Here is a 27,541-nt window from a genome sequence, read left to right on the forward strand (position 1 = left end):
ATGTGGTTTCCTGTGACCTGTATTTAGCTCATAGGAGGCATTGAACATGTGCTGTCCGCCCAGAAGACCAATCAAGGAGGTTAGTGATTTCCTGTTGAGCTCCTGGTGTCTCAAGCTCTTGTCTGCCTTTAGGGTCTCAGTCCTCGCACCCCAAACTCAAGTTTGCCTGGCAAAGTATCCCCCTTTGGTAAATTCACAAAAGAAATTCCCTCCTCAGCTTCCATGGTGATGGTGGAATGGAGGGTGACCAAACATCCGCGTTTGTCCAGGAGTGAGAGCACTCCCTGATCAAAGGACCTTCAGTGTTGGAACTGGGAAAGTCCCAGGCAACCAGGATGAGTTGGTCATGCCAGGAGTAGGAGATCATCCTGAGTCCAAGCGCCGTGGAGTGGAGTGTACATCCAGTAAACAGAGGGAAGTCCTGATTTGTTAGGCTCACGGCAACTGTTACACTACAGAAGATCCATCTTCCATGTTCTTACTCGAATAGTCTTGTGCCAGTAGCTACCCCGGGGCATCTCTCTTCTGCCCACTCACCTTCTTGCATTGTCTTCCAGATACCTTTCTCCCGATCCTTCTCTTTCTTCCTACCTCCTACTTCCTGTTCTCAGGGAGGGTGTCCAGTCAGGCCCCACCCAAGAATGATTTCACAGCCTTCACTACCGGGAAAATCCCACACAATCCTCTCCAAAGCAAATCAGGACCTTGCTGTGTGCAAAGTTTCAGGGTATTTTCCTTGTAACTGTTCAAGGAGTTGATGCTGAAGAATGAATCTCCACCTGTGGAATTTCAGGGTCTATGACAGGTGAACAGAAAAAAACACTGTGAAAGAAGTGGCTTTTCCCAGTGCTCCTTGGGATCACGCCATACAGGATATGGTCCAAGCCCTCCACACACGAAACCAGCCACAGCAATTACCTTGGCAGGAAAAATAATTCCCTAAATATAAACAGCTTGGGAATCATTTGAATTTAAGTACCAAACGTCAAAACCCAGCTTCCGTCAGCCAGTTCCCAGGTAACATCACTGTAACTCCTTCTAATGCTATTTTAGAGCCAAAAGAGAAACGGTAGCAACTTTCTACACTTGGAATCTCTTCTTTGACCAAGTCCCATGGAAACTAGTCGACTCTGGCTTGTAAAGTCTGTCCCAGCATCTGTACAATTCAAGGGAGATGCATCCAAGCCGAGGAACCACCACACTGATTGTGCAGCTCAGTCCTGCATTTATGTCCAAGCAAGTGCCGCCCTGTCGGATGGAAGCTGGTCCTGAGCATTTGCTGCCATCCTGCCATCCTCGAGGGGGCTTTTCAAACAAGTATGATGGTTGGCTTAGGTGTCAGCTTGGATGGACCCTAGTACCTGGTGATTTAATCAAATACGGATCTGGGTGTTGCTGTGAGAGTATTTTGCAGATGTGGTCAAATAAAGGTGGCCCTCCAGGATGTGGGTGGGCCTCACCCAATCAGTTAAAGGCCTTAAGAGCAAACACTGAGGTTTCCCAGAGAAGAAGAAATTCTGCCTCGAGACTTCAATATCGACTCCTTCCCGAGTTTCCAGCTGCTGACCTGCCCTGCAGATTCTGGACTTAGCAGCCCCCACAATCGCGGGAGGCAATTCCGTCAAATAAACTTCTTCATATATTTATATTCTATTGGTTCTCTTTCTCTGGAGAAACCGGACTGATGCCTCCATCCAGCTAAATTCTCTCCATGGAAACCCAGAGAAGGAGCAAACCTGAACGTAGTTCTCGTCTGTGGCTGGTCCCTTTCAAGGATGAGGCCTGTGGGGAGATTGGCTTTAGGATGTGGTTGCATGGAGAGCAGCACGGGGAGCATGTTCCTTAGAGATCAGCTTGTTCCCAATGCTGATGATTTTGAAACCGAGATGCTCTGTCTTCCGGTGAACTGCCCTTGAGTCATCTTGAATTGTGGTCTCCGGAGAGGGCTAGGGACGAGGGGGTCCTGAGCCTCCGAGGGAAATGCACAGCTGCCAGGAAAGTGACAGGAGTGGTGAGCACTGAGGGGCAGAGAAGGTGGTGCTGGAAGAGATGCAGACAGGGGGCTGTAGGAGGGCGGGAGCTGTTGCGCCTGGACTCCTGGAGACAGGAGTGAGCTCAGAGATCAGGTGACACCATCCACTCCTTTTAAATGTGAGGAAACAGAGACTTCTGGGTCGGGGGTACATAATACAGCCATTGCACAAAGAGGCCTGTGCCCAGGGCTGTGGGATGAAAGGCCATCAAAGGGAGATGGCAACCCCTTCCCAATGTTTCCCCGCAAACTGGGAGCCCAGGCAGGACCTGGGTGTGCTGTGGGGTGTGCTGGGAGGGGTCGTCCTCGGGCCCTCAGGCACCATCAAACAGTGCTACTCACGTGATGTGTTTGGCCAGGCGACTGGTAGCAGGCCATTTATTCGGAGAATGAGAGGCTTAAATTGCTGCTCTCTCAGAAGCCAGCCTGCATAGAAAGAGAAGTGAAAAAGGGACTCCTTCGCAAGAACCGTCTAGGTTTTACTCAGTTTTCTCAATTACTTGTTGAGGATTTTTTCCCTCTGCAGTCACCGTGCCGCCTCTAGTGCAAACCGCCACAGCTCGGCCACTGGGTTCAGGGCTCCCAGGGTGTCCCCTTCCCTGCTCCGTCCCCTGCAGACACTGCACCCTCGCTGCCACATCTCTCCCTCAGGACTTCACCATCATCCTGCTTCCCCCGCTCAACAGCCTGTTCAGGGCTGGCCATCAGCACCCTCCTCATTTTATATCCATCGATCCCTCCATTAGTTCACTTAAAAATGGTACTAAACACCTCTATTGCCAGGCATTCCTCTCCCTGCACTTGGAGGACAGATCGACCCGTTCCAAGAACAGCTCCTGCCACAGAATCATGATTCCCTCCACCCACCTCGTGAAGCCCTATTGCCTGCACCATCTCCACCACACAGGACTGAAAGAAGCCTGTAGGGATGGGAAAGGGAGGGACACGCTTGGGAAATGGTGGGATGGTCTGGAACTTGGGCAGATTATCCTACCCTCATTTGCCAAAAGTAGTGATACCATCCTCCCTGCTTGCTCTCCTGGAGCATTGGAGACGGATGGCACGCTGGTCAGGAAAGGTTAACGAGGTGCCCTCATGAGAAACTGCCACTGTCAAGGGTGTGAGGCAGGGGAATGCCCCAGGAGCAAAGCCCTGCTGTTTATAACTCCATCCTGGCTGACGAGGGGGGAGAAATAATGTTCGTAAGGAATAAACTGCATTTATCAGAAAAAAAGCAAATGGTTTACCTGAGCAGATCAACGTGAGTCCTACTCTGAAATCTTTCTCTTCTCTTTAAGGTGGAAACTCTTTCCACCAAATTGTATTTAAAAAACAATAAGATAAAATTGAAAGATGAGCTTTCAGCCTGTTCTTCAAAGGGCATCCTATGACTTCTGGGGACAAGTGGGCGGGGGATTCAGGCCATTATCCATCACGCAGCAACGTGTGAGCACCTATACATGCCCCAGAAATGGGCGCAGCAGCCATTCTGTGTGCACGTGAAAACACTTTTGCACAAACACGAGAAATAAGCTTGTTAGTATCACCAGAGGGCTACAGTCTGAGCTCACTCAGTGCGAACTTTAGGTTCTGAAATATATGGTAGCAGTAATTTTTCAGCTTGCACTTAGTTCAGGCATTGGGGTATATAAAAGTCTGGACCATGATTATTCAGGTGACCCAGAAGCCCTCAGAAAAGCCTGAGGAAGAAGCTTTTTGGCTATGGTCTGTTTTTAATAAGAGCTCCTTTTCCTTCTCCCCACCATGTCTCTGTAACACTTGTGTGCCAAAGAAATTCTCTGCCAGGGTTAGTCCAGAGAATGGAGACCCAGACAAGCCAAGGAACGCTGCATCCCGAACGTGGCCATCCGCTGCCCTCACTGTTCCAAACTGGCCCGTGGTGCATCTCCCCACCCCACCGTTTCCTCTCCTTCATAAAGACGGTTTCCTGTATGTGATTCTAGACGGCAGCAGACACGGAACTGAAGACAGGCACCTTGCTGGAGACGTTCTATGACCCTGACCTCCCTCTAGGTTCTCTGTCAAATGCCCTGTTCTCAGGTTCCCCGTGCTTTGACCCGAGAGGGAAACAAGGTTTAGTAGGTTCCTTCACCGAGGTGGACCTGCATTTCCACAGAAACCAGGAGACGTCCACCCCCAACCCCCGCAGTAGGCAGAGTGACAAGCACTTAAGAGGGGGACTCTGGCGGGCCCTGGGTCCCCACACGGCCCTGCTCGGTGCTCCTCCTCTGCCTCCGGGCGCTGGCCCTGCTGGGGCCCCTGGGGGGCCTGAAGCACCTCTCTGGGGACATTCTTAGTGTGAAGGGGCAGTTTGATCTGCCACTTGGACTTGTGAGTTCAGATTAATATAGAAAAACAGCCACAAGCAGAAAGGTGGGCTACGGGTGCCTCTGGGGTCTCTGCTCAGTGTGGAGGGGAGGGCAGCCACAACGCAGGCAACAGGCACAACTCACCGTTTGCAAATGAAAGCCCTGCTTCACTTACAATGTTAACACTCCCCTATTGATACTGTGATTTAACTTCTCAGACAACATTAGCTACCACCCGGAATGCGGGGATGCGTGCCCTCCTGCTGTAGAGGACGGAAAGGCGTGCTTTTAACATGTGGAAGGCACGATGGATTTTCTTGTTATTAGCTAGAAATGTCTCTCCCATCTCATTTTTGCCAGGAAAAAGAAAAGAAGGCTAAGGATGAACTCCTCCAAAACAAAAATAAGTATTTTGGGGAGACATTTATCAGTTCCAAACTGACTTATCATGAATACTTTTGTGCCTAAAGTTAACTCATTCAGCTATCTCGGCATATATTTTGTACACATTTGATACACACGGAAGGGACATTGCCCAAAGGTACCAAATCCACACGGGCCTTGTGAGTTTTTGTGGTGGAGGTGAACACATAGGTTTAACTGCCTTAAGCTGCCCAGGCCGATACTCCTGCGTCCACAGCATGGAGAGAAGACTGTGGGTCTTGAGCAGCTACTTCCTGTGCACTGGAGAAAATGCAAATTGGTCATGGAAAACAGAGTCTCGATTCTGTCTTCAAGCATTCCCTCAGCGACTATGTAGCCTGAGATGGGAGGCCTTCCATTTGGGACAATTGTATGCCTTTTCCTCTTAATTGCCTATTCATATTCTTAGTTGATTTTTTTCTGTTAAATTATATGTACTTTTCTTGTTGATTCAAGAAAGGCCTTTATTTATGATTCAAGAAAACAAAATATTACCTGCTCTATAGAACACCTGTTCACAGTCCTTTTCTGCCCCTTTCATTTCCATGTTCAGAGTGTTAATGGCTACTCAGGCCTCCTCTTTTCTTTCAGCGCTATCTCATGGAATTCTAGTGATGGCTTTTCAAACCATAGGAGCTTCTAATTGCTGCTGAAAGAAATGTCACCAATAAAGAAGGGGAAAAATTGTTCTTTTCCCTGACAGCTACAGAGAAAAACAGCAAATATTATTCCTACAAAGGAGTCTGTGAGATATCGAGTGCTTGAAAATTGTAGCTCTGGCCCGTGAAAATAACCTTTCATCTCCAAAAGTCTGTGAAATTATGGTCGTCTTACTTAGTAATGTGCTTCTCTATTAGTGAGATGTAAATTGAAAGCTAGAAATTCCTAACCAGTCTAAATACTTAGGAGATTTCTTAGACAACTCCAAAGGAGATCCCTGATATTTCCCTCTTCTACCACAGGCATGCAGGAACAAAATGAAACACGACAAAATAGTCAAAGAGTTTGAGACTCTTGCCTCATTTAAATTCACATACGCGAAGTAAAACAGAACTGTCCACTGTTGTCAATGTCTTGCCAAGACCACCCCCTGCTGTTTGTCTCTTAATTAAGTTTTTTGCTCAGTCTGAAAATCTTAACAAATGTTTTCTTTATGGCTTCTGTCATCCTTAAAAAGCCCTCCTTTCTCATCTCTTTATTTAAAAATATATTACTTGTGTCCACTCAAAAATCTGCACATGAATATTTATAGCAGCTTTGTTTGTAATTACCAAAACTTGGAAGCAACCGAGATGTCTTTCCATAGGGGAATGGATAAAAATACGGTGGTACCTCCAGATAATGAAATTTTATTCAATGCTAAAAAGAAATGAGCTATCAAGCCATGAAAAGACACAGAGGAAACTTAAATGCATATTACGAAGTGAAAGATGCCAATCTCAAAAGGCTACATACTGCACAATTCTAACACCATAACCTTTTGGAAAAGGCGAAACTATGGAGACAGTAAAAGATCAGTGGTTTCCAGGGGTGGGGGTCATGGATGAATAAGTGGAGCACAGATGACTTTTAGGGCAGTGAAATTATTCTGTATGATATTGTAATGCTGGATACATGTCACTATACATTTGTCAAAACGCATAGAAAGTACAACACAAAGACTGAATCCTCCTGTAAACTGTGGACTTTAATTAATAACACTGTTTCAATATTGGCTTCTCAACTGCAACAAACATACCACACTAATGCAACATATGAATTTGGGGGAACACAAGCATCCAGACCATAGCAAGCATTAAATGCATATTTCAAAAATAAGAAAGTTCTCAAAAAAGTAATTTTTGCATCCACCTTAAGAAACTAGAGAAAGAAGAGCAAAGCAGACACAAAGCAAGTAGAAAGGTCAAAACATGATAAAAATGAGAGCAGAAATCATGAAATTAAAAACAGATAAAACGATAGAGAAATATCAATGAACCCAAAAACTGTTTCTTTGAAAAGACCAATAAAATTAATAAACCTCTAAAAAATATTTTCCAAGCAAAAAAAAGGAGAAGACACAAACTACCAAGATCACCAATAAAAGAGGAGACACCACTACCCACCCCACAGAAATTAAATAGCCATTAGGGAAATGCTGTGAACAACTCTATGCCCATAGACTTGATGCTTTAGGTGAAATCATCTTTAAATAGTCTTTCAATTCCTTGAAAGACACAAACTACCAAAGCACACTCAAGAAGAAACAGATAGCCTAAATAGTCCTACATCTCTCAAGGAAATTAAATTTATACTTTAAAACCTTCCAAAAAAAGAAACTCCAGGCCCAGATTATTTTGTTGTCTAATTCTATCAAGTATTTAAAGAAAAAATAATGTCAGCTCTACATTACCCCTTCTGAAAGTAAAAAAGGAACACTTCCCAACTCATTTTACAAAGCCAGCATTAACACTAAAATCAGGGAAAGACATTGTAAGAAACAAAAGTTGTCATTTATCTCTCATAAACATAGATGCAAAGTTCCTCAACAAATTGTCAGCGGATGAAATCCAGTAATATATAAAAAGGGTAATACCCACGAGTGTGTTTCATCACAGAAACGCAAGGCTGATTCCACATTCAAGCATCAGTCAGTGCAATTCACCGTGTACAGACTAATGAAGAAAAACCATGTAATCATCTCAATAGATGCAGGATAGCATTTGACAAAATTCAAGAACCATTATAAAACTCTGAAAGTAAGAATAGAAAGTAAGTTCTACAATCTAGTAAAAGGCATCTACAAATATATATAATGGTGAAATACTGAATGATTTCACCCTAAGATGGGAGAAGTAGCAAATTTGAAACTATAGTATCCTAGAGTTCAACTACTCAGCAAATATATTGTAGCTAATGAGAGCCAAGTTTCTCACTGTCACAGAAAGAAATTACAAATGAGCAAAAGAAGAATGCTAGAATAAACTGGTGCTGGACTGGAGTCAGAAATATCAGTATCAGTATCTTTTAGTACCAAAAAGTAAGGAAGTGCAAAATTAAGGGGTTGGGGGTTGGCAGCACATCAAAAGGAGACAAGAGGCAACCTGAAAGAGCTCCCAATGGCCAAAGTTTTCTTTAGATATAGATATAGATATAGATACAGATATAGATACAGATACAGATATAGATATAGATATAGATATATATCTTTGTGAGGAAGATTGGTCCTGAGCCAACATCTGTGGCAATCTCCCTCTATTTTTCTTTTTTCATATGTGGGATGCAACCACAGCCTGGCTTGATGAGTGGTGTGTAGGTCCGAGCCCAGGATCCAAACCTGTGAACCCCAGGCCACTGAAGCAGAGGGTGTGAACTTAACAACTACGCCACTGGGCTGGCCCCCATCTCAATGGCCAAAGCTTTCTTTTTATACAGATAGTCCAGCTAATAAACACAGAGGGAATGATAAAATTAAAGTATCAGCATTTTATAACCGCAATAAATGAATGGATCTAAGCAGTGATCCTAAACGATTGCTAGGTATCACTAAAGAGATGCAACCAGCCACCATACGCCTCCAGAAGGAAGTGGACGCACCATTTACAAGCTGCAATGTATGAACCTGATGTGGATCCATATTCAAGTAAAATGTAAAAAGAATTATGACAGGAAACTGCAAAAACTGCCTGGATATTTAATATTAAATATTTGTTTTTCAGATGTGATATTAATAAAAGGGAGAATCCTACTGCTTTAGAGTTATTTGCTGAAATGTGTACAGATGAAATGATATGACATCGAGGACTGGCTTTCAAAGAATCAGGAGAGGAAGGGATAGAGGTTTAGATGAAACGAGATTGCCCACAATTGACAACGGTTGACACATAATGATGGATACATTGGGTTCTGTGCACTATTTTTTCCAACTTCTCCATATATAGAATTTTCCATTTAAAAAGTTTTCAAAATATATTGACAAAGGTTTATCAAAATGTGCAATATTTCAATTCTTTCCAAATGTTTTAGATATATTGGGTTAAAGAGGATACCTTTCAGCCTCTCAGTGAAGGAGTAAGAAATACGGTATCGTGATTTGATAGGTCTTGGTAAAGGCTTTTTGGTGTGTTTCCCAGATATTTTGAAATCTAATGTCCCTAATGACTGGCTAATAAATCCTTTTGCAAGGCAAGCAGTTTACACTGTTTTGTTTTCAACAAAAAGGAAGACAGATATATCCATTAATAGACAATTAAAAATTAATGTTAGATCACTATGTGTGTTTTGGCATTTATCTTGGAAAGAGTTCAAAGAATTGAGTGTCACTGCTGTAACAAAATTGTCTCCATTCCTATTTATTTATGTGAATGAGGTTTCTCCGTGCCTACACTGATTAAAACAAAAGATTTTCCAACATAAAAATCCATTACGATAAGATACAATGCTGTGAAGGAGGTAAATGGACAGTCAAGGAGAAAAAAAACCTGTAAAGTTTCTATTAGAAAAGACCCTGTTCATGTATTTTTTAAATAGCTTATGATCGGTATTCAATTTCTATGTTATTTATAATATTTTTAAAGAAATAGCAATTTTATTTTCAAATGTTAAAACTACAATGTGCCAGAAATTGCATTCTTTGCAAGCATTCACAAGGAAAAAAATTTTAGAAGTTCAGTTTAAAATGCTCAAGACAGCACCTAGATTTTAAAAATTCTTTTAGAGAATACACAAGCAAAAAACTTTGAAGACCATTGCTCTAAAGAAACTCTTACAGGAATGTATGAAGATATTTTTATAAGAAACCTCATAATGGTAAAAGCTAGGAACAACCCAAATATCCATCAACAGTAGATTGGATAAACAAATCGTAGAATACCCATACAAGGGAATAATATGCAGCAGTAAAAACGAACAAAACACAGTTACCTGCGTCAATGTGGATAAACACCACATACATTATGTTGAACAAAAGAAGCAATTTCCGGGAGCATACAGAGTCGGATTCCGTTGTTTCTAGAGGCAGAAACACAGGAAGTGAGGCAAAAGCTCATCAGTAGGGATATCATGGGAATATTGTGCAGCCATTAAAAAGGACTATTAGGATGGCTAAAATTAAATAGACTGGCCGCACTAAGTGCTGGCAAGGATGTGGAGGAACTGGTTGGGATATAAAATGGTGCAATCACTTTGGAAAACAGTTGGTCAGTTTCTTAGTCTAAGCTAGCCATCCAGGAAGAAAAGGCAATTCTTTCTCCAACCATTCCAACAATAACTCCAGGACTGAGTCTTGTGGGACAGCCTCAGATCACAAGCCCACCCCCAAATCCATCACTGTGGCCACGGTGACAGGATGCACCGATTGGCCTGGATCAGGTGCTCACCCCGGATCCCCTCGGGTGAGAGGGGGTGAAGTTAGGTCACTTACAGCACAGGGACTGGAAGTGGGGGACTGTTTCCAGAGGAAAAGCAGAGGCTTGTTCCCAGAAAGAGCGGGAATGGATGCTAAGCAGCAAAAACAAATGACGTTTGTTAAAATTGTCCCAAAAAGATTAATCAAAATTGAATGTTTCCATTCAGGTATCCACAGTGTTGGTGCACACTAGAACAACGTGGTTTTGGGACTTATTTATGCATAATTCTAGTAAGTATATATCATTTCTAGGTTACTTTCGAGTTTTCTTTGCAATTTTTACCTATTTTCAGCCAGTGATGCCCTCTCTACCAATGTATACCTGTCTTTCCTGTCCCACCAACAGTGGTGACTATTTCCAGCCTCTCCCACGGAAGAGGAGGGCATCTCTGCCCGCCCTCCCTCCTCATTCCCATGCCTCCCACCTGCCGCCACCTCTGCTCCTCCTTCTTCCGGGTCAGGGCCACTGCTGGATCCCGTCGCTCCTCTGGCTGGCTTTCTCCCTTGTTTTTCCAGAGTAGATCGTCAAATATCTATGATAAAAAAAGGTCTATGAGAGCAAACTTTCTGAATTTCTTACAGTGTGAAAAAATTCTTTTTTTCTGCCCCTTCGTTCAATAGCTGGATTGACTGCATTTAAAAATCCCAGTCCAAAACCGTTTTCTCTCAAAATTCTGACATTGCTCCATCTGTCCCCCAGCTTACATTAGGTCTGATGCCAATCTGATGCCTATACCTCTGTGAGGGCCTATACGTTTGTTACTGTGTTGTTTGTTGTTTAAGGTCTGGAATCTTCTCCTTAGACTTTGTTAGTTGTCAGTGCCACCAAGTCCATTCCCCGTCTAGAACCCTGCCTGGTCTTTGCATCATCATCTCACCTCCCAGTGCTATTTCAGAGGGTTTGCGTGGCCAGTTTTGTCAGAAGTGGGTGACCAGGTCCTTCTTCCTAGTCTGTCTAGCCCGGAAGCTCTGCTGAAACCTGCCCACCATGGGTGACCCTGATGGTATTTGAAATACCAGTGGCACAGCTTTCAGCATCACAGCAACACACAGCCACCACAGTGTGACAATGACAGACGAGTGATGTGGTTCCCTGGCGGGAAAATGAACCTGGGCCTCGGCAGCGAGAGCACCAAATCTTAACCACTAGACCCCCGGGACTGAAATTTCATGAAGATGGGTCGGAGTGTGAAACAGTATATTTTTTCCTATTTCTTGTGCTTCCCACTAAGTGGGCTTTTCATGCTGCAAATGAAAATCCTTCCTTAACTCTGTGTGATTTGCTTCTTATTGACCTTTCCTCCCTAGCCCTTTCTCTGCCCTCTCTTTCAGACGCTCCCGCTGGAGGAGATTTCCCTAGCAAAACCGTGGCCATGGGGATTGTCCTCTTTCACTCTTATCTTGTCTTTCATATTTCAGGCCTCTTTCTCTTTTCATTCTTTTATGTTCTAGATTTTTCTTGGACTTTTTTTAACTTCAGCAACTATATTTTTAATCTCCAAGTAACTCTTGCCCCTAATGGTCTCTGCACCTAGTGTGTTCTTATTGCTGATAGATGCGATGTGGTCCCACTGTCTTCATCTTGCTCAAGGTGCTATTTGGATGCTCTTCATTTCCCTCTGTCCCTCTTAGGGTCTGTTTTTCTGTCAGCTCAGTGAGCCTTGTGCTTCCCTCACGTACCTGGTCGTCCTTGGCTCTCTGTTCATTCTTACAAAGGAAGGAGGAGGCAGTCTGTGCGGGCTGCCTCTGCCCATGTGCAGACTTTCCCCAGGCCACCGCCTACCCAGGAGTCTGATTAGGGGCCCCTGTCTGTCAGGCAGGGAGTCCCAACTCCCAAAATGTCTGCAAAAGGGGCCTTTGCTCTGCAGTGTCACGGCCCTGCTGGGAATCTCAGCTCTCCCCAGAGAGATGGCTCAGTCACTTTGGAGGATGGCTCTTCCAGGTTTGTGAGCTTTTGTGCTCTCTGCCTCGGGCCACACTGCACCCTGGGTTCTCCGTGCAGGTGGGGTCATTCCACGGACCCGAGGATGTCACGTGGTCTCGCTTTCAAGAAGTAAAGTGACAGGGGCTGGCCCCGTGGCCGAGTGGTTAAGTTCGCGCGCTCCGCTGCAGGCGGCCCAGTGTTTCGTTGGTTCGAATCTGGGCGCGGACACGGCACTGCTCATCGGACCACACTGAGGCAGCATCCCACATACCACAACTAGAAGAACCCACAACGAAGAATACACAACTGTGTACCGGGGGGCTTTGGGGAGAAAAAGGAAAAAATAAAATCTTTAAAAAAAAAAAAAGAAGTAAAGTGACAAAAGCAGATGGTTTAGTGATGAAGCCACATAGATGCTGGCTGAGAGAGGACAGAGAGGATCCAGGGGAGGCCTTTCTTTAATTTTTTAAAAGTTCTTTAATGATTTAATTTAAATTACTTTTTTGATTAAGGAATATTCAAAATATGCGAAGGGTACACAATGAAAAGTCTCACTCCTACCTCATCTCCTAGATGCTCAGTTTCCTCACCTTGAGGTGGCCAAGTCTTTGTGTTTCCTTCCAAAATGATCCTACGCATATGTAAATAATATGCATATATTTATGTATATGTGTCCGTATATTTGCATGCATTGCAAAGAATATACGCAATCTCTTCTGCTACAGATCTGTTTCATAACCCAAATTTGCTGACAAGGGAGTGGTAAATCTGGAGAATGGTGATAGCACAGTGTGGAGTCGCGTTGGTGCACAGGTGATTTTTCCCAGAACTGTGATGTGTATCCCACCGCATAACAGCAATGGAGCAACACACCTCGTTTCATTCTTAGAAGTGGCCCCCAGCTCAGGACACTTCGAGTGCAGCAACCTAGGATTTGGGACCTAGAGATTCCTGGGCAACCAAGTTCAATGCCAGTTACTGGATCCCAGTCTTTCAGACTATTAACTAAAAGTCTTTCAATGCAAGTGACTTAAGGAAAAGATTATTGGTCACACACCCAAATGGTCAAGAGTGAATCTGGCTTCAGGCACTGCTGCAGTCAGAGCTCGAGCAATATCATCAGCAGTGGTTTTTCCCATCTCTCAGCTCTGACTTCCACAAGCTTTCTTCCTTCTCAGGCTCCTGGCGTGTCTCTGGCGGCTCCAGGAGGACCTCTCATGGGGCAATATGGCTGCTGCAGCTCCAGCTTTACATCCTTCCAGGTTCAAGTTCAGCGTAAAAAGCAAGAGCCTCTTCTGGTAGCCCTAAGATGTATTCGCATGTGACCGGCTTGGGCCATGTGCCCACTCCTGAAACAACCACCCTGGTCTGAGGGAAACAATCTGCTGTTTGATCTAAGATTGGGTCACGTGCTTTATCCCTGGAACTGAGGATAAAGCGCCACCACGAACACACAGCTGGACAATGAGAGAGAAGTGGATCCCCAAATGGAACTCCAGGGCTGTTCCCAGAAAAGGGGGAACGAATGCTGGGGGCCATCTGCTTACGAGATTCATACTAACACTAGCTCATTGGTTCTCAAAAACTACTTTCCTCACCCCATGTCTCAACCAAAAATGGTGGGATAACTTGTCAAAGCCTCCAGACGATTCTGGTATATCTCCTAGTGGGAATGTTCCTCCAATCCCACACTGAGAACCACTGCCCTACTCAATTACCACCCAAATAGGCCCCATTGATCACGATGCAAACTGAGTCGAAATGGCTCAAACTCCATGCACAGCTGGAAAAAACAATTCATGCCATTTACTGATTCATCCAACAAATATTTAGAAGCCATCCTCTCAACTGTCTCTAATATCATTCTTGTATGTACAAGACAGGAGGGTTTGTTCACAATTCATTGCTGACTTCAAAATCTATATTACCCAAATTGTCCATCGACACAGAACGAATGAACAAAATGTGCTATATGCATTCCACGGAATATTATTCATCCTTAAAAGGAAGGAAATTCTGGTACACACTGCAACATAGGCAAACCTTGAAGATCTTAAGCTAGACAAAAAACAATACATATTGTATGATTCCATTTATATGAGGCCACTAGAGTTGTCAAATTCACAGAGACAGAAAGCAGAATGGTGGTTCCCAGAGGCTGGAGAGAGAGGAAAATGGGGAGTTAATGTCCAATGGGGACAGAGTTTCAGTTTGGGAAGATGAAAAAGTTCTGGAGACAGATGGTGGTGATGGTTGCACAACAAAGTGAATGTACTTAATGCCACTGAACTGTACATTTAAAAGTTGTAAAATATGAGGCTGGCCCCGTAGCACAGCAGTTAACTGCCCACCTTCCACTTAGGCGGCCCAGGGTTCACTGGTTCGGATCCCGGGTGCGGACATGGCACTGCTTGGCAAGCCATGCTGTGGTAGGCGTCCCACATATAAAGTAGAGGAAAGTGGGGACGGATGTTAGCTCAGAGCCAATCTTCCTCAGAAAAATGAGGAGGATTGGCAGCAGATGTTAGCTTAGGGCTAATCTTCCTCAAAAAAAAAAAAAGAAAGAGAAATGATAAAATACTTTAAAATAAAAATAAATAAGATATCACTAGTGAAAATCAGTAGCAAAAAACCTGCAAAGACTTCAAAATTTTGTATTATTTCCAGCAGAAAATAAAATAAATAATGTAGTAAGTTTAAAGAAATAAAATAGATCATCAGTGGTATGACTTAGGAAAAAGAGAGTATCAAAAAGGAAAAGGAGGATTTGAAAAAGAAGCAGATATAAAATCTAGCAATTTAAAATTGGAATTTAAAATAGAATGGTTAAAAGCAGATTATACATAACTGAGGGAGAAATTAGTGAACTTGGCAAATAATTATAAAGAATTTAACCAGAATGCAGCAGGTAGAAATAAACAGAAGAAAGATGAAAAATACAAATGGGGTTAGGAGATGAGGAAGCTGGAATGAAAAGGTCTAAGGTACGTCTGATCAAAATTTGAGAAGGAAATGTTAGAGAGAATGCAGGAGAGGAACTATTCAAAAGCATCACTCAGAGAGTTTTCTAGGTTTTAGAGAGAAAAGCATGAATTCTTCTAGTTCTGCTATGTGGGACACCACCTCAGCATGGCTTGATGATTGGAACTAGGTCGGAGCCCAGGATGCGAACTGATGAACCTCGGGCCACAGAAGTGGAGGCCGTGAACTTAACCACATCTTCTTTATCCAATCATCTATTGACAGATACCTAGGTTGTGCCCATATTTTGGCTATCATGAAGACCAATGGGCAGTGAAGAGCTGCAGAATGAAGTGGAAGTGAAAGAAGTTGCTATGAGGAAGGGAAGGGTGTGCAGGGTGAGCCTGGGGGTGCTGGATGACCCAAGGTGAAAAATAAGCACATGCTTAGTGCGTTAGCAAAACTGAGACACTGAATAAGAATGTTGCAGTGAATATGGGGGTATAGATATCCTTCAAGATCCTGATTTCATTTGCTCTGGAAAGATCCAGAAGGGGAATTGGATCATATGGTAGTGCTATTTTTAATTTCTTGAGGAACTTCCACACAGTCTTCCATAGTGGCTGCACCAATTTACGTTCCCACTAGCAGTACACAAGGGTTCCCCTTTTTCCACATCCTCGCCAACACGTTATTTCTTGTCTTTTTGATAATGGCCATTCTGATGGGTGTGAGGTGATACCTCATTGTGGTTTTGATTTGCATTTCCCTGATGATTAGTGACCGAGCACCTTTTCATGTACCTGTTGGCTATTTGTATGTCTTCTTTGGAAAAATATCTTTTCAGGTCCTTTGCCCACATTTTAATCAAATTATTATTATGATGATTTACTATTTTTACTATTGAGTTGTATGAGTTCCCTATCAATTACAGATATTAACCCCTTATCAGATATATCATTTGCAAATATTTTCTCCCATTCCATAGGTTGCCTTTTCATTTTGTTGATGGTTTCTTTTGCTGTGCAGAAGCTGTTTAATTTGTCGTTATCTCACTTGTCTGTTTTTGCTTTTGCTGCCTATGCTTTTGGTGTCATAACGAAAAAAGTCATTGCCAAGACCGATGTCAGGGAGTGTTTTCCCAGCATTTTCTTATGGTAGTTTTACAGTTTCAGGTTTTACATTTAAATCTTTAATGAATTTACAATTAATTTTTGTGTAGCCTAAGATACGAATCCAATTTCATTCTTTCGCATGCGGGTATCCAGTTTTCCCAAAACCGTTTATTGAGGAAACTATTCTTCCCCATTGTGTGTTATTGGCACCCTTGTCAAGTATTAGTTGAGTAAGTTTTCTTCTTGGAGGGAGAACCTTCAAGAGTGATGCACCTTCATGGCTTCCACGGCTGGTTGGCATGCTCCACGCGGATCCACTTCCCCATAAATGTTTAGAGATCTGTTCCTTCAGGGTTCCCTAGGACTCTCTTCCTGAGAGGCAGCTAAAAGTGGAAGATTTCTGGGATGGACTGCAGCCATTGTTGCTGTCCTCAGTCCCGGCTGCAGCTAGGGCTCACTGTCTTCCTCCTCCATTACCCATTCTCAATTCCCCTCACCTTCAGATTTCATCTGTTTGTGTCAGTGCTTACCTTTTGTGCGACTCAAACCCTCATTCCTGAGGGATCTCGGACCTCAATAACCGTACTCTTCTTAGGCTGGGGTTGTGGTACTCCCCCATTCATAGTTTCAGTTGGGCAAGGAGTACCCAGAGGCACCCGAGTGGAGTTCCACAGGTTCTACCATGCCCCCATTGTGAACAGCAGCCTTTTCTTCTGCTCATCAGGGTCAATTAATGATGCCAAGGTGAGTCTGCTGTTCTTGGCTGCTGGTTTCTGGGCACAAGGAGTCTACAGTGTTCAGGTGGCAGCCACAGGTCATGGTTCAGTGGGACTTTTGCTGCAGATGGGAAATCTAACCCTGCAGAGCCCAGGGACAAGAAAGACAAAGCCCTCCAGTGGGTAACTGGGAATAATGTTAAGTGTGGCTTCTCCTGCTTCTTTTATCTTCTGGTTCTCAAACCTGTGTATTCTTCTTGTTGGAGATCACTGATGCACTGTGTCTAGGGCATTCTAGAAGGTGGCACCGCACTCTCACCAAGGATCCCCCCTTTGAGCTGGCAGTCCAGAATTGATCCTCCTCTCTCTCAAGCATATGTGTCTTGCCAAGGCCACTAGCATGCTGGCCATCTATTGCTCATCCTGCCTGTTCAATGTGATATCATTGATGTGATGTGGTTCTCAATTGGGAATGATTTTCCCCCACAAGGGACATTAACAATATCTAGAGACATTTTGGTTATCACAACAGGGAGGTGGGTACCACTGGCATGTGGTAGGTAGAGGCCAGGGATGCTGCTAAACATCCTACAATGCACAGGACAGCCCCCTAAAGAATTGTCTGGCCCAATATGTCAATAGTGCCGAGGTTGCAAGACCTTGATGCAATGGATCAATGTGATATATTGCAAGATGTCCAGATGGTCCAAATCTCTTTGGATCAGAGAGCAGGAGAGGTAACTCCTAGGGAAGTCGTTTTCCCTTTTTTCACAGTGTGTCTATCTTGCTAATGCAGTAAGCGTGTGCTTATTTTTCACCTTGGGTCATCCAGCACCCCCAGACTCACCCTGCACAGCCTTCCCTTCCTCATAGCAACTTCTTTCACGTCCACTTCATTCTGTTTTTGCACTGAGAAAGACATAGTGAAGAATATGGCTTATTTTTCCCCCTCTGGTGAGAAAGATTTGCTCTGAGCTGACATCTGTTGCCAGTCTTCCCCCCTTTTTTTTTGCTTAAGGAAGATTAGCCCTGAGCTAACATCTGTGCCAGTCTTGCTCTATTTTGTATGTGGGTCAGTGCCACAGCATGGCTTGACAAGTGGTCTAGATCTGCACCAGAGATCAGAACCTGCAAACCTGGGCTGCCAAAGTGGAGCACGCCGGACTTAATCACTGGACCACGGGGCCGGCCCTGAAGAGTATGGCTTTTGTGGTGAATTTAGCTTAAAGAGTCAAAGAAAAAAAGTTTTCTGATTACAAAAAGACAGAAAATCTGAAAAAGTCCTCATCTTCCTGTCCCATCATTACGATGGTTTGTGTCATGGACCCATTGGTCCAGCCACTCCCGTGGGCATAGTGTTATCCTCCCTAACAGACTAAGGCATCAGCATGTCTCACCCCCAATTTTCCCATGAGAGACAATGAGATGCTAACAAGAAACGTCTGGGGGCTGGCCCTGGGGCCCAGTGGTTGAGTTCACGGCCTCCACTTCTGTGGCCCGAGGTTCATCAGTTCAGATCCTGGGCTCCAACCTAGCTCCAACCATCAAGCCATGCTGAGGTGGTGTCCCACATAGCAGAACTAGAAGGACCTACAGCTAGAATATACAACTATGTACTGGGGGGCTTCAGAGAAGAAAAGAAAGGAAGATTGGCAACAGATGTTAGGTCAGGGCCAATCTATAAAAACAGAAAGAAAGAAACCTCCGTGGCTTTAACAATTGCATTGATCTCTGAGAACAGACACAGGATGGACTCATTTGACTGTGGGTGTAAAGTCTAGCTGTGAGCAACATGACGCATTTCTCTCTTCAGCTACAAACCTTTCCTGTTTCTTGCTTTCCCCTTAATGCTGTCCTCACATATGTTGGTGGGTGGTAGTGTGGCAGCCCTGTGTTTCCTGACCCCTAGGTTATGGGACAGTGTGTAGGCTAGTTTAAAGGGGTCAAGCCTGGGCCAAGGAAGTAATTTGTCCGTTGTCTTTCATAAGGCTGCAGTAACCTGAAGTTTACAGTGAGGTCATTTGGACATGGTTATGAATGTTTTCTTAGCTTTCACTCCACCTGCTATTGCAGCACTCCAGACCCCCAACAAGTTCTTGTTTTCCTTGGATATATTTCTGAGGTTCCCCAGAGGATGAATTATGTTAGCTCCTGAAAATTTCTTTCACCGGCTATGTGGTGTTTACCATGCTTTTCCTGATATGGATCCTTCTCTGCTGGGTACTGCCTACAAGGCACCACTGATTACCAGGCATGATTCTCAATTTTATTGGTCGTCAAGTCTCAGGTTGTCAGCCTCCAGGTCCACTTGGTACTGGAGCATCCACCAAACTCCTCTGGTGTTTCTTCTGAGTGTGTCTTGTAGGGACCACTATTGGCTCTGCGGGCCATGCATCTCTTTCCTCCCTGGGTTTCCCACCTTGGGAGTGGTGCCACACTCCATCAAGGTGCCCGAACCAGGAACCTTGATTTATCCCTCCCACAAAAAACACAAATTGTGGATTATAATGGCTTTGTATCTCTCCAGAGCATTCACTCCTCACCCCCATCTCCACCCCATTTTATGGTCACCATGATTTCTGGTCTGGATTGTTGCAACTGTTTCCTGGGACTGAACTTGTTTCAAGGATTGCTGCTCTCTAATTGCCCCTCATGCTGCAACCAGAATGCTATTTATAGGGCTTAAATATAATTATGAGGTGATATAGTTGAAATGGCAGAGTAAAGACCTCCAAAAATCTGTAGCTTTACAAAAACAAGGAATACTTTCAAAAATGGTCAGAATCAACGTTTTCAGAACGCTGGATGTTAACCAAAGGCTTGGAGGGATGTGATTTTCAGAGTTGCAACATTCTGTTACTTAAAATGTCCAGTATTCAACAAAATATTACTGAACAGGCAAAGAAAAAGAATGTATGATGCCTATACAGGAAAAAAAGCTATGCAGAAGCTTTTTAGTTTGATAGGGTCTCACCTACCTATTTTTGCTGAGGATAGAGAGAAAAAAGAACGAAGAAAAATAAGCAGATCATCAGAGACCCATGGAACGTCACCGACATACTGACATACACATAAAGGGAACCCCAGAGCAGAACACAGAGAGAAGAGAGAGAAAGAGGCAGGAAGAGTATTTGAAGAAATAATGGCCGCACACTTCCAAAATTTGAGGAAAAACATTAATTCACATATCTAAGAAACTCCATGAACTTTAAGTAGGATAAATCCAAAGAGACCCACACCTGGACATAGCATCCACAAACTATCAAAAGACAAAGATAAAGAGAGAATCTTGAAAACAGTGAGAAGTGACTTATGTACAAGAGATCCTCGACAAGATTAACAGCTGATTTCTCATCAAAAGACATGGAAGCCAGTGGTCCATAGGATGATACATTCAAAGTGCTGAAAGAAAGACTGTCAACCCTAAATTCTTCAAAAATGAAGAAATCTAAAACATCCCCAGATGAAGAGAAACTGAAAGAACTTGTTGCTTGCAGATCTACCTTACGAGAAATACTAAAGGGAGTCCTTCAGGCTGAAATGAAAGAACACTAAACAGTAACTCACATCCACAGGAAGAAATAAAGAGTACCTTATACACATGCAATTTATATGATATTAGCAGCACAAAGCTGGGGAAGAGAGAACAGAGTGATATAACAGTAATGTTTTGTATACTATTTAAATTAAGTTGGAATGAATCTGAAACAGATTGTTATAAATTAAGATGTAAATTTTAATCCCAAGGGCAGCCCCTAAAATGATGTAAAAAGATAACATTTACAATATAGTAAAAGAAATGACAAGGGTGTTAAAATAGTACACTAGAAAATATCTATTTAACACAAAATAGGTCAGTAAGAGAGGAATAAAAAAGACATTAGATATATAGAAAACAAATATTCTATAGGTGTCCACCCAAAAAGAGCAAAATGCACATTCTTCTAAGGGGTCTTGGAATATTATCCAGGATAGACTATATGCTAAGCCATAAAATAAGTCTCAATAAATTTAAAAAGATTGACATAATACAAAGTGTGTTCTACCACAATGGGTCAAAATGAGAAAACAATATCAGAAGGCAATTTATAAAATTCACAAATATGTGGAAATTAAACAGCACACTCCCAAATACAGCAGTCCCCCTTATCTGCAGTTTCACTTTCCACATTCCAGTTACCCGAGGTCAACCGTGCTCTGAAAATATTAAATGGAAAATTCCAGAAATGATCAATTCATAAATTGTAAATGGCAGTGCCATTTTGAGTAGCACGATGGAATCTCACACCATCCTGCTTCATTCCGCATGGGACATGAATCATCCCTTTGTTGTATCCCCAACCATCAACATCATCTCCTCCTCATATCCGACCATCAACATTGTCATGGCTCCATCATTGTCCTTCTGACTTATCATCAGAAGGTTGATAGTAGCCTAATTCTACCTCACAATTCCTACATCATTGACCTCACTTCATCTTAACATTTAGGCATTTCATCATCTCACATCATTACAAGAAGAGTGAGTGCTATTCAATAAGATATTTTGAGAGAGAGCGAGAGAGAGACCACATCCACATAACTTTTATTACAATAGTTATAATTGTTCTACTTTATTATTAGTTATTGTTGTTAATCTCCTCCTGTGCCTAATTTATAAATTAAACTTTATCATAAGTCTGTATGTATAGGAAAACACAGTATATAAAGGGGTTGGTACTATCCACAGTTTCAGGCATCCACTGGGGGTCTTGGAATGTATCCTTCATGGGTAAGTGGATAAGAGGGGACCACTGTGACCAGTGGACCAAAGAAGAAATCACAAGAGAATTGAGAAACTACTTTGAGATGAATGAAAAGGAAAACACAACATACCAAAACGTATGAGATGCAGCTGACATAATGCTTAGAGGCTAATTTAAAGCTGTGAAAGCTTTTATTAAAAAGAAGAAAGATCTCAAATCAGTAACGTAACCTTCCATCTTAAGACACCAGAAAGAGAAGAGCGACTGAAAACAAAGCAACAGGAAGTACGGAAATAATAGAGATGAGAACAGACACAAGTGAAATAGACAATAGAAAAGCAAATGAGTGAAACTCAAAGTTGTCCTTTGGAAAAAAATTGACAGACATTTAGCTCATCTGACCATGAAATAGAAAGAAGGCTAAAATTATTAAAATCAGAAATGAAAAAGGGTACAGTGCTGCTGATCTTACAGAAATAAAAAGGACCTTAGGAAATACTAAGAACAACTGGATGCCAAGAAACTAGATAACTTGGATGAAATGGATAAATTCCTAGAAAGACACCAACTACTGAAAGTGACTCAAGAAGAAATAATATCTGAATATATCTACAGCCTTTCGGTAAGGAGATTCAATTAGTAATTTAAAAAGCTGGCCCCAAAGAGAAGCCCAGTACCTGATGTCTTCACTGATGAATTCTGCTAAACATTTAAGGAAGAATCAACACCAGTAATTCACAAACACTTTTAATTTGTGTGTGTGTGTGTGTGTGTGTGTGAGGAAGATTCACCCTGAGCTAACATCTCTTGCCAATCCTTCTCTCTTTTTGCTTGAGGAAGATTAGCCCTGAGCTAACATCAGTGCCAATCTTCCTCTACTTTGTATGTGGGATGCCTCCACAGCATAGTTGATGAGTGGAGTAGGTCCACACCTGGGATCTGAACCTGCAAACCCCGGTCCACTGAAGCAGGGTACATGGAACTTTACCCACTTGGCCATGGGCCCGGCCCCACAAACACTTTACAAAATATGAGAGGGACAGTACTTCACCACTTATTCTATGAGGTCAGTACTATCTAGACAAAGATATTACAAGAAAACTACAGATCAATATCCTTTATAAATATAGATATAGAAATCGTCAACAAATACTAGCAAATCGAATACAGCAACTTATGAAAAGAAGTATATGCCATGAGAAGCATGTAACATATATAAATATAGATTCTTGGGATTTATCCCGGGAATGACAGATTGGTTCAACATATAAATATCAATCATTGTATTACACCATATTAGAATGAAGGAGAAAATCACATGATCATCTGAATAGATGCAGAAAAAAAACATGTAACAAAATCCAACACCCATTTATGACAAAAACAATCGACAAACTAGGAAGAACTATAATAATCATTATGTTCTCCAGCTTATTATCGTTTATGCTGTCAACTGTCCTCGCAAGTTCTAGACTCCTTGGTATTTTAAGTGAGGCTCTTCGTATTGAGGCATCCATTGAAATCTCCACTCATCAATCACTATGCTTACTCAGATGTCACCACCAAGGGTCCTGCCCTCCTGCCTGCATTGCTTCCGACAGCAGCTCTCCCCACCTCTGCCAGTTCCCTCCTCCCCAGGCATACACACATGCTCTGGATGGCTACTCCAACTCATCATTTGGGTTTAAGGATTCACCTTCAATCTCACATTCTTAAGGAAAGTTTTCAGACCCACCTAAGGCTGACTTAACTGCCCCTCCTGTATAATTTGATCACGTTCTTTGCATACACAGGCCAAGTGCTTCTATTTCTTGTCTATATCCCAAGATACATCGTAGAAACCGTGGTGACAGAAGACTCCTTGTTGTTAAATTATATCTCAATGTGTGATATGTCCAAGGCCCTCAATTTATAATTTTTCACTCATAGTTCAGTTGAGTATCCCCTACTCCTTGAAGAATTGGTGAAATTTGGTCCAAGTAATTACATAGTATGGAAGAGTTCCAAATCCTTCTTACTATTTGTAAGGGTTCCCTTTACTTCTTCCTCAGCCTTTTCTCTGTTTCCTCAGTCCTATGAAATTGCGTACTGTTTCTACTTCAGCCTATGACTGTAAAAGCCTCAAATGCAGTGTTTTTACTATTTTTTTAAACTTATTGAAATGAAAAGATCACCCACCAACTGGGGAAAGGTATTTGCAAGTCATATATCCAACAAAGGGTTAATGTCCATGCTATATAAAGAACTCACACAACTCAACAACAAAAAATCAAATAACCCGACCAAAAAATGAGCAGGGGATATGAATACACATTTCTCCAAAGAAATATAAGGATGGCAAATAGACACATGAAAAGATGCTCATCATCACTGATCATCAGGGAAATGCAAATCAAAACTACACTAAGATACCACCTTACACTCTTTCGAGTGGCTATAATAACCAAGACAAAAAATAACAAGTGTTGGAGAGGTTGTGGAGCAAAAGGAACCCTCATACATTGTTAGTGGGAATGCAAACTGGTGTAGCCACTATGGAAAACAGTATGGCGAGTTCTCAAAAAATTAAAAATAGAAATACCATATCACCCAGCCATCCCTCTGCTGGGTATTTATCCAAAGAACTTGAAATCAGCAATGCAAAGAAACTTATGCACTCCTATGTTCATTGCAGCATTACTCACCATAGCCAACACGTGGAAGCAATCCAAGTGCCCACTGGCTGATGATTGGATAAAGAAGATGTGGTGTATATATACAAAGGAATACAACTAAGCCATTAAAAATGACAAAATTCTCTCATTCACAACATCAATGGACCTTGAGGGTATTATGTCAAGCAAAATAAGCCAGATAGAGAAAGACAAATACTGCATGATTCCACTCATATGTGGAAGATAAACAAACACATGGACAAAGAGAACAGATTAGTGGCTACCAGGGGGAAGAGGGGTGGGGAGTGGGCACAAAGGGTGAAGGGACACACATATAAGATGACTGCCAATAATAATGATGAAGTGAAATTTCACAATGTTGTAAATTATCATAACCTCAATTAAAACACTGCAAAAAAAAAAACCAAAACTGGTATTCACACAATATTACTCATAATCACCTTTTTCTTTCTTTTTCCAGGTTTATAAACTTTTCCGGAGATTCTACAGAGTACAGGAGTCAGCACCAGACTTTTTCTCCCTTTCTGATCACTCTCTTCTCTTTGTTTTCCCCTCATTTAAAATTTTTTTAAGATGTTTTTATTTGTGTACACGAGATCCTGTCCCTTAGTGGATAATAATGGCATCTCTCTTAGTCTGTCAAACTTTGGTTAAAAACAAAGCAAAACCTTACTCCCCCATCCTTTCCACATTATTTTGAAAGGTAGGAAAAGTCAATTTAACAAACATTTAAAAATTTCCCAAATATTCAGAATTTTGAATAAATTACAGATGAACATCAAGGTCGGACCAGAGAATGTCAGGGTCTCCATCAGGTTTAACAAAAAGATATATTTGTACTTATTTCTGGTATCTAACTTGTTTCCTAGGACTATTTAAAGATTTTATTTTTCCTTTTTTCTCCCCAAAGCCCAATGGTACATAGTTGTATATTTTTCGTTGTGGGTCCTTCTAGTTGTGGCATGTGGGATGCCACCTCCACATGGCTTGATGAGCAGTGCCATGTCCACGCCCAGGATCTCAGGATCTGAACCGGGGAAACCCTGGGCCACCGAAGTGCAGCGCGCAAACCCAACCGCTCAGCCACGGGGCCAGCCCCATTTCTAGGACTATTTAAAAGACTCAATTCTAAATCTTCCAGCTCCTGGAGAGGGGTTATCTCTTTTGCCTTTTCTCCCTCTGGCTGTTCCAGCTGTTTGCTACCTGCTGCTTGTTATCTCAGTGGCTGGGTTGCTTTCCGTTTCATTTTTAGGTTCTTGATTTTTTCCCCTCTATCTCATGCTGGGTCTCATGTTGCTGAGAGAAGATGTTTTGTGGTGTGCTTCCTGTTTGGCACTTTTAGTCTCATCCTTCCTTTGTTTTTCAGTGGATGTTTTTGATAACAGCTTATTCTTTTGCCCTTGTGATTTCCTCTTCTGAGGTGGCTTCTCATGCAGCTTGAGATCAGTGACTTGTTTGTTTCTTACAGCTGGAGTTCTAAAACTCATTCCAATATTGGCTCTCACTGGGCACTTCACTCTACAACTGCTCAAGAAGTTACTGATTTCACTAGAAATACTACATCTGAAAATTTCTGCTAAGAAAGTGGTCATATCTCTGCATTCGATGGCACATTATTCTTGTGCAGAAAAAGCTAGTATAATGCAAAATCTTGTACCTGTTACTATCACATAACCTGGCAGCACACGTAGCAGTTACATTGCACTCCTCCTCATGTGGGCATCCAGCAAAGTATGTTAGATATATTAGATGTAATATATTAGATATATTAGATCATATCATGTGCAAACAGAGACAATTTTACTTCTTGCTTTCTGACTTGAATGCCTTTTATTTCTTTTTCCTGCCTAATTGCTCTGGCTGGGACTTCCAGTACTATGTTGAACAGAAGTGAGAGTGGCCATATTTGTGTTACTCCAATTAGAGGAAAAGCTTTCAACCTTTCACCATTGAGTATGATGTTAGCTGTGGGCTTGTCAGATATGGCCTTCATTATGTTGAGGGAAGTTCTTTTTATATTAACTTTATTGGGAGTCTTTATCATGAAAGGATGTTGTACTTTTGTCGATTGCTTTTCGGCATCTGTTAAGTTGATCATGTGATTTTTATCTTTAGTTCCGTTAATGTGGTGTATCACATTGTTTGATTTGCATGTGTTGAACCATCCTTGCATCTCATGGATAAATCCCACTTGATTGTGGTGTATGAACCTTTTAATGAACAGTTGAATTTTGTTCACTAATATTTTGTTGAGGATTTTTGCATCTATATTCATCAGGGATATGGCTTTGTAGTTTTCTTTTCTTGTAGTGTCCTTGTCTGGTTTTGATGTCAGGGTTATTCTGGCCTCATAAGATGAGTTTGGAAGTGTTCCCTCCTCTTCAATTTTTGGAAGACCTTGAGAAGAATTGGTATTAATTTTTATTTAAATGTTTGGTAGAATTCACCAGTGAACCTATATGGTATTGGCTTTTCTTTGTTGGGAGGTTTTTGATTACTGCTTCCGTCTCCTTACTTGTTATTGGTCTGTTCAGATTTTCTATTTCATTATGATTCAGTCTTTGTTACTTGTATATTTCTAAGAATTTCTCCTTTTTTTTTTTTAGTTTATCTACTTGATGGCATATAATTGTTCATAGTAGTCTCTTATGATTCTTTGTATTTCTCTGGTCTCATTTGTAATGTTTCCTCTTTCATTTCTAATTTTATTTATATGTATTATTTTTTAATTCATCTAGCTAAAAGTTTGCCAATTTTGCTTATCTTTTCAAAAAAAAGCCACTCTTAGTTTTGTTGATCTTTTCTATTATACTTCTAGTTTGTATTTTACCTCTGCTCTGTGCCATTTCCTTCATTCTACCAACTTTAGGCTTAGTTTGTTCCTCTTTTTCTGCTTTGTTGAGGTGTAAAGTTAAGTTGTTTATCTGAGATCTTTCTCTTTTTTTATGTAGGCATTTATCACTAAAACATTCCCTTTTAGAATCGCCTTTGCTGCATTCCATAAGTTTTTGTATATTGTGTTTCCATTTCTGTTCATTTCAAAATATTTTTTATTTCTCTTTTGACTTCTTCCTTGACCCACTGGTTGATCGGGAGTGTACTGTTTAATTTTCATGTTTGTGTGAATTTTCTCATTTTCCTCCTATTACTGATTTTTAGTTCCATAGTATTGTGGTCAGAAAAGACACTCATTGTGTTTTCAATCTTTTTAAATTTGCTAAGACTTGTGTTGTG

The 27,541-nt window shown here is 42.0% G+C and overlaps 1 protein-coding gene across 1 annotated transcript in view; it reads right to left on the bottom strand.

Moving 5' to 3' along the window:
* LOC138923703 (GTPase IMAP family member 8-like) overlaps positions 1–27,541 on the bottom strand; it is a 41,256-nt gene that overhangs the window by 2,950 nt on the left and 10,765 nt on the right. The window contains 1 exon segment of the mRNA XM_070264315.1: positions 10,597–10,704. Coding sequence (XP_070120416.1) covers positions 10,597–10,704 — 108 coding nt within the window.

The sequence above is a fragment of the Equus caballus genome, chromosome 4 (assembly GCF_041296265.1).
Source record: "Equus caballus isolate H_3958 breed thoroughbred chromosome 4, TB-T2T, whole genome shotgun sequence".
NCBI lineage: Eukaryota > Metazoa > Chordata > Mammalia > Perissodactyla > Equidae > Equus > Equus caballus.